This window comes from Rana temporaria, chromosome 8 (genome assembly GCF_905171775.1).
Source record: "Rana temporaria chromosome 8, aRanTem1.1, whole genome shotgun sequence".
Taxonomy (NCBI): domain Eukaryota; kingdom Metazoa; phylum Chordata; class Amphibia; order Anura; family Ranidae; genus Rana; species Rana temporaria.
The window spans coordinates 165405729-165413662 of record NC_053496.1 but is presented as its reverse complement, the minus strand read 5'-3'; the positions used below and the strand labels follow the sequence as shown (position 1 = coordinate 165413662).

Below are 7934 nucleotides of genomic sequence, written 5' to 3'. Positions count from 1 at the left end.
TATCAGTGTATCATTATTATGGAGGTGTGGGGTGTAGCAAGATGGCGGCGACGTAACGTTACTTCCGTTACCAATTCTGACGGGTCGCCATAGCTGACGGAACATCGCATCTGGCAATCCATTCACTCCAGTAACTATGGTAACTATGAAACGGCTGGACGACTGTGGAACGCACAGAGCGGAAGTGCAGAGCCACAGGGCGGAAACTATTGTTCCCTAGCTACTAACCTATAGTCACAGCTAACGCTAGAGGGCGATGGTTAGAACAAAGCATTTCTTCCTGAAGCGGATCAGCGGCCATTTTCCCTTAGCTCGGACTCCATTCTTTTTCACGAAATTGCCAGGCGGTGGCCATATTTGTGTAGCTCACTAAGAAAACACCAAAAAGTTACAGCGGCCTCCCTCTGGCTGCAGCAGCTGATGGCAGGTGGTGTAATGCTGGAGAGTGTGTGCTCTATGAGGAGGAGAGGTAATAATGTTTGGTGATTGTGAGGCCAGGGGGTCCCAGTATTGGATATGGACGTGTGGGAGTTATGGGGGATTGTGAGGCAAGGGTGGGACCAGTGACTTCACCCAGGCAGGGATGTACATGACATATATACAAAGTGGGAGCCAGGGCAGAGCTGACTGACCCATAAAGTCATAGGTCAGGTTCCCAGCTCCGCCCACCCATCACCAGGGGCGTCTCCAGTCGGTCCCCGCCCCCTTCCTCTGTCTCCCTCTCCTTCCTCCCTCTCATCTCCCCTCCTTCCTCCCCCACCTCCCTCTGTCTACCCCTCCTTCCTCTCTGCCCCCCCACCTCGGTCTTTCTCCCTCTCTGCCCCCTACCCCACCTCGGTCTCCCCTTCCTCTGTCTACCCCTCCTTCCTCCCTCTCTTCTCCCCTCCTTCCTCCCCTTCCTCTGTCTCCCTCTCCTTCCTCCCTCTCTTCTCCCCTCCTTCCTCCCCCACCTCGGTCTCCCCTTCCTCCCTCTCTTCTCCCCTCCTTCCTCCCCTTCCTCTGTCTCCCTCTCCTTCCTCCCTCTCTTCTCCCCTCCTTCCTCCCCCACCTCGGTCTCCCCTTCCTCCCTCTCTTCTCCCCTTCCTCTATCTACCCCTCCTTCCTCCCTCTCTGCCCCCCACCTCGGTCTTCCTCCCTCTCTGCCCCCGGTCTCCCCTTCTTCCTCCCTCTCTGCCCCCCATCTCCCCTTCATCTGTCTACCCCTCCTTCCTCCCTCTCTGCCCCCCATCTCCCCTTCATCTGTCTACCCCTCCTTCCTCCCTCTCTGCCCCCCACCTCGGTCTTCCTCCCTCTCTGCCCCCTGTCTCCCCTTCATCTGTTTCCCCTCCTTCCTCCCTCTCTGCCCCCCACCTCGGTCTCCCCTTCCTCTGTCTACCCATCCTTCCTCCCTCTCTGCCCCCCACCTCGGTCTTCCTCCCTCTCTGCCCCCTATCTCCCCTTCATCTGTTTCCCCTCCTTCCTCCCTCTCTGCCCCCCACCTCGGTCTCCCCTTCCTCTGTCTACCCCTCCTTCCGCCCTCCCTCTCTGCCCCCCCCCCCTGGTCTCCAGTTCCTCTGTCTATTCATTTTTCCTCCCTCTCTTCCCCCCTAGTTTCCCCTTCCTCTGTCTATGCCCTCCCCTCAGTCTCCCCTTCCTCTGTCTACCCCTCCTTCCTCCCTCTCTGCCCCCCCCTCAGTCTCCCCTTCCTCTGTCTATCCCTCCTTCCTCCCTCTCTGCCCCCCCCCTCAGTCTCCCCTTCCTCTGTCTACCCCTCCTTCCTCCCGTTCCCCTGTCTATCCTTTTTTCCTCCCTCTCTTCCTCCCCTTCCTCTGTCTATAGGAAGAAGATGAGACAGAGTAGGAAGAGGAGTATGGGGGAGGCAGAAGACTCTGGTGAGGTCGGGGTCAGAGTGAGGAATAGGAGGGAGAAAGAGACAGAGGTGAATGGGGGATAGAGAGAGGGGAATAAGGGCGACACGAGAACTAAAGGGGGGGGGGAATAGAGAGGGGGGGGGGAAAGAAGACATGAAGACAGAGGGAGAGGCGTATGGGAGGGGTAAGAGGAGACTTCCATTTCTTGTAAAGGAGAGAAGAGTATTGAGGATCCACCTAGATACACACATCCTCTGATATAAAGACATAGAAACAATGTATTCAGTCAGTGTGTGTTTCCTACAGATGGATCCAGTAAGAGAAATCCCCCAGAGAGATGTCCCCGTCCTCTGTATTCCCGGGACTCCACACAGGAACATCAGGAGGATCAGGTAGGAGGAACGGGGGGGGTCTGAATTTGAAAAATGATTGAGTTATTAAAAAAACGCTGACTGCCTCATTCATTTTGCCAAGGGTAAAAGCCTATTTCATGTTAAAGATGAAGCAGAAGAGACGCATATGGAGGGTGATGAGCCATGTGAGGAAGACAAAATCTCTCCAAAGATCTGCACAGGTGAGTAATAAAGAAGACCAGTCTCCCCCCCCCCCCACTCTCTGGGGTCTCTCATACATCTCAGTACAGGGGGCTTCACTCTCATCTTTATTCACAGACCCCGGAGACATCAAAAGCGAAGAGGAGGAACTACAAATAATAATTAAAGAGGAAGAAGAGGAGAGGGAAATCCCTCCAGAGATCAGCACAGGCGAGTAATAAACATAAATCCAGAGAAGAGTCCCTTTATTCAGTCCCTATAACAACCCCCCCCCCCTCTTTTTTGTTTTTTAATGGCACCTCAAAAGAAGAAAAAAAAACCCTGCAAAAACACACTTGGTTCAGTGTCAAAAAAGGTACATAAGCTACTTTGGTGCCAAACGCGTTGCGTCCCTCAGGTGTGAATGCAATCTCAATCCAGAGAAGAGTCCCAGATTCTCCTCGTTCAGTCACCACAACAATCTCTTCTTCTCCCCCTCCTCTGTCAGTAGACAGTAATGGGGAGACAGTATGTGCCCAGTGGGGGGGTCAGGAGCCATCAGCCTCTATTAGACTCCGGCTCTCCTCCTCACATCATGTCATTGTGTGTTACCAGCCAAGAGACGTGACCAGTCTCCTCCCCACACACACACTCTCTGGGGTCTCTCATACATCTAAGTACAGGGGGCTTCACTCTCTTCTTTATTTACAGACACTGAAGACACCAGAGAGACTCCGAGAGACGTCAAAAGTGAGGTGGAAGAACTACATATAATTAAAGAGGAAGAAGAGGAGGAAGTTCCTCCAGAGATCAGCACAGGTGAGTAATAAACATAAGTTCAGAGAAGAGTCCTGGATTCTCCTTATTCAGTCCCTACAACAATCCCCCCCCTTTTTTTTTTTAATGGCACCTTTCAAAAAAAAACTGCAAAAAAACATTTGGCTCCGTGTCAAAAAAAGGTACATAAGCTACTTTGGTGCCAAACGCGTTGCGTCCCTCAGGTTTGAATACAGTCTCAATTTCAGAGAAGAGTCCCAGATCCTCCTTGTTCAGTCACTACAACAATCTCTTCTTCTCCCCCCTCCTCTGTCAGTAGACAGTAATGGGGAGACAGTATGTGCCCAGTGGGGGGGTCAGGAGCCATCAGCCTCTATTAGACTCCGGCTCTCCTCCTCACATCATGTCATTGTGTGTTACCAGCCAAGAGACGTGACCAGTCTCCCCCCCCCCCCCCCCACACACACTCTCTGGGGTCTCTCATACATCTCAGTACAGGGGGATTCACTCTCATCTTTATTCACAGACCCTGGAGAGACGCCAAGAGATATTGATGAGGAGGAAGAAAGGGAAGAGGAGGAAAAAGAGGACGAAGTAATCAAAGATGATGACATTTTTCCAGAGATCGGTACAGGTGAGTAATGAACAATGCGTAGATAAAGGAGCCTCTCTTCCCCTCATTTGATTAAAGGGCATCCAAACCCAAGATTAAAATGTAATACACTGTGACTATATCGCCAAAAGTATTGGGACGCCTGCCTTTACACACACATGAACTTTAATGGCATCCCAGTGTTAGACTGTAGGGTTCAATATTAAAATGGCCCCGCCCTTTGCAGCTATAACAGCTTCAACTCTTCTGCTTTAATTAATATTCACCAGAGAAAGGCAGGACCCCCGACTCCCAGCTCTCCCCTCCCCTGGGCCGTTCTCAGTGCTGATCATCATAACTCCCTCCCTCTCTCTCAGCATCGAGTCACCTACTGAACAGCAGAAGCTGCAGAACAAACGCTGCTGTTTTCTGTATGATGAGAAAGACCTTTGCTTTACTAAAGTTTACTTACACGCTGAGGACTCGCTCTGCTCCACTCTCCGCCCGCTGACTCTGCCCATCCCAGGTATCGGTAAAGGCATCGGGAGAATTTGCGCGAGTACAAGCACTCGCGCAAATGCTCGGTATCGGTCTCTATACCCATACTAGTATCGGGACAACCCTAGTTGTGCCTGTACCTGCCGCCTGTTCGCAGTATATTTACTGTAATCGGTCGGCAGGTGGGTAAACATGCCCATAACAGTGCCTGCCACTGCTGTGACCAACATATAAAAATTCCAGCTTCTTTGCTATTATGCCAATCCTCGGGCTTTATTACTTTGCAAACCCAGAACAAATGTGGAGATAAGGAAAAAGATGCAGCATGGTTTGGTTCTCCTCCTCCTCCTCCTCCTCCTCCTTGTTGTACTATGACCTCATTCACTCCTGATAGAGCTACAGAACAACGTTGGTCAGATACCATACTGCAGTATGGTAAGTTTGGCTCTTCCATAATGTTTGAAAGCACCATTGATACAAACTGGAAGAGGGAAGGATTAGAGCCTCCATCAGCTTCCTATTACCATCTATGTCCTTGTTGAGTAGATTCCCCCTTACTTCCTGTGAGGACAGGGACTGATGGGGAAGCTCTCCGATGAGGACACAATTATATTTTTAGTAGGGTGGGAAGTGGTTGCAAACCCTTACAGATCACTTTTACCTACAGGTAAGCCTAGATTAAGGCTTACCTGTAGGTGGAAAAAGTATCTCCCAAACCTAAAGGGTTTAGGAGATATTTGCAGAAAGGACAGGCACCAATGGCGTAGATTCAGTAAGAATTGCGCTTTTTTTACGGAGGCGCAGGGCAACGTTTTTGCCCCGCGCCCCCGCAATTTTTTTGCGCTGCCCTCGATTCACGGAGCAGAAGCTCCGTAAATTGCGCGGGCCCGCCGGCAAAATGCCCGGCGTAAGCACGCGCAATTTAAATGATCCCGTAGGGGGGCAGGAATCATTTAAATTAGGCGCGTTCCCGCGCCAATCGTAGAGCGCATGCTCCGTCGGGAAGCTTTCCCGACGTGCATTGCGGGAAATGACGTCGCAAGGACGTAATTTGCTTCAAAGTGAACGTGAATGGCGTCCAGCGCCATTCACGAATCACTTACGCAAACTACGTAAAATTCTAATTTCGCGACGCGGGAACGACGGGTATACGTAACATTGGCTGCCGACAAGGCCTACCTTATAGCAGGGGCAGCCTTGCGCAAAAATTCCGGATGGAAACAACGTAAATTGCGTACGCAGGGCTCGCGCAACGTTGTGAATCGGTGTTGGTATGCAATTTGCATACTATACGCTGAGCACAACGGCAACGCCACCTAGCGGCCATCGCAAGAATGCAGCCTAAGATATGCGGGCATAAGAGCCTTATGCCGCGCATATCTTAGGCTGCAGTCGGCGTAACGAGGTTCCTGAATCAGGAGCATTCGTTACGCCGGGGCAAGTAAGCAATTGCGCTGTGTAACCTATGGTTACACAGGCGCAATTGCTTCTTGAATCCAGGCCAATGTCTACGGCACATGTGCCGTAGACAGCGGCGCAGGCGCACTGAGCGTGCTGTTTCTAACTGACTGGCGGCTCCCGCGCAGGAGTGACGTCATCACGGCTCCGGCCAGTCACATTGCCGGAGCCGCGATACCCGGAAGTCACTCCGAGAGAGATGGCGGCGATAGAGGAGGGGATTGAGGACCGCTGCGGGTGCTTCGATCTCAGGTAAGTAATTCATAATGAGCTAGTATGCAATGCATACTAGCTCATTATGCCTTTGTCTTGCAGGGTGTTTTTTTTGTTTGTTTTTTTAGAGAGGGTTTACTTCCTCTTAAAGCTTCTGCCCATGTTTTTACTGCCGACAAGGCCTACCTTTTACGAAATTGGCTGGAGTTCAGCTTTAATGTGCTGTATGTCCCCTCCACTTTTTATTTTCTCCAGATGGACGGTACACCAAGATCCTGGATCTGGATCCTGATCTTCCCAGTGTGGATCCATCGCTCCGTCCCACGGCCGCAAGGTGTCCTAAGAACTTCCCATGCTCTGAGTGTGCAGAACGTTTTTCTAAGCGATCAGAACTTCTTGCCCATGAGCGAATCCATGTAAGGGAACGCCTTTTCTCCTGTTCTAAATGCGGCAAAGTCTTTACCCAAAAAGCTCACCTGGTAAAACATGAAAAGGTTCACTCCGATGAGAGGCCATACTCGTGTTCTGAGTGTGGAAAGTCCTTCTCAGATACGGCCATCCTGGCCCAGCACCAGAAGTTCCACTCAGGGGAGAAACCATACCTATGCTCGGAATGTGACAAATGTTTCACGCAGAAAGGCGATCTTGTTAAACATCTCCGAATTCACACGGGGGAGAAACCATTTTCCTGCTCGGAGTGCGGGAAGTGTTTTACGCAAAAAGGAGACCTCGTCAAACATCTCAGGATCCACACAGGACTGAAACCATACATCTGCTCTTACTGCAGCAAACCCTTCCCGGTCAAAGCCCGTCGGGATCGGCACGAGTTAATCCACACGGGGGAGAAACCCTATTCCTGCTCCATCTGTGGTAAACTTTTCGCCCTGAAAGATTTCTTGGTCACGCATGAAAGGACCCACACTGATGAGAAGCCGTATTCTTGTTCTGTGTGCGGGAAACGGTTCACCCAAAAGTCAAACCTGGCCACACACGAAAGGACTCACACAGGGGAGAAGCCCTTTTCCTGCTCGGTTTGCAGCAAGAGTTTCAAAAGGAAAACCTCTCTGATCGCCCATCAGTATTTGCACCAGTGAGGGTGCGATGAGAGACAAGGACACTTATGACTTTTGGGACAAGCTGGTAGCAGGCTCGTCGGAACCCGACAGGCAAACCAAACAACTGCTTGGGGCCCCGAGCTGGCCTGGGGCCCCAGCAGGGCGGGCCCTTTCCGCACCACTGCTTCCTCCTGCAGTCCGGTTGGCCGCGCGGAACAGGAGATTCAGTTTCCTGTTCCCGGCCGGACTGACAGGAAGTGCACACACTGAGTGTTCACTTCCTTTCAGTCCGGCCCGGGAACAGCAAACTGAATCTCCTGTTCCGCGCGGCCAACCGGACTGCAGGAGGAAGCAGCGGTGCGGCAATGGCTGGCGTCTTGTTAGGCTCTGCAGAGGATAAAGGTAGATTGTCTTGGGGAGAGGAGTGCTGCCCATTCACGTGTATGCAGGCTAGAGAAGATTGTAAGATATCCTAACAAATTAAGTAATGTTTTCGGCAGCAATCCCACCCCAGGCCTTAACTTAATAAAATTCAGTAAATCAAAAGCCACGTCTTCATAACCCAAGCATTTCCATCCACACTGGTAGCACTGACACCTTAAAGTGGTTGTAAAGGCTGAGGCTCCGTTCACACCGGATGCGATGCAGCTCCCAGCAGGGGTCCTGTGCGTCGTGGTTCACCGTTTCAGGTCCGATTTCAGCCCGAATTTTGGGCTGGATTCGGACCTAAAACAGACCAAAAGACGCACAGGGCTCCTATGCAAATTCGCACTGGAGCCGCATCAGAGATACGTGAACCGGCTCCATAGAGAGCAATTCACATTCTCCTGCTATTGCGGTACACGATATTATGAGCGGATATTGTTAGTCCGCTTCGATACTAACCAACAAAATGACCACCTCCGCGGCGGCGACAACTTTTTCCTTGTTACCCGCTGTTGTAGCAAAACAGCAAAGT

General features: G+C 51.4%; 1 protein-coding gene across 5 annotated transcripts; it reads left to right on the top strand.

The window, feature by feature from the left end:
• Positions 1–348: 348 nt before the first annotated feature.
• On the top strand, positions 349–7140 carry LOC120909910 (zinc finger protein 501-like). Of its 5 annotated transcripts, none has more exons than XM_040321719.1 (7): positions 349–469; positions 2157–2242; positions 2350–2424; positions 2522–2614; positions 3095–3202; positions 3687–3794; positions 6177–7140. In XM_040321719.1, exons 2-7 carry the CDS (start codon positions 2188–2190, stop codon positions 7013–7015), a joined length of 1278 nt encoding a protein of 425 aa, XP_040177653.1. In that variant the 5' UTR covers positions 349–469; positions 2157–2187; the 3' UTR covers positions 7016–7140. The 5 variants fall into 5 exon arrangements, with proteins under 5 accessions (XP_040177653.1, XP_040177651.1, XP_040177655.1 ...); XM_040321717.1 differs by having other exon boundaries at positions 2325–2424; XM_040321720.1 differs by lacking the exon at positions 349–469 and adding an exon at positions 1715–1871.
• Positions 7141–7934: the final 794 nt, after the last annotated feature.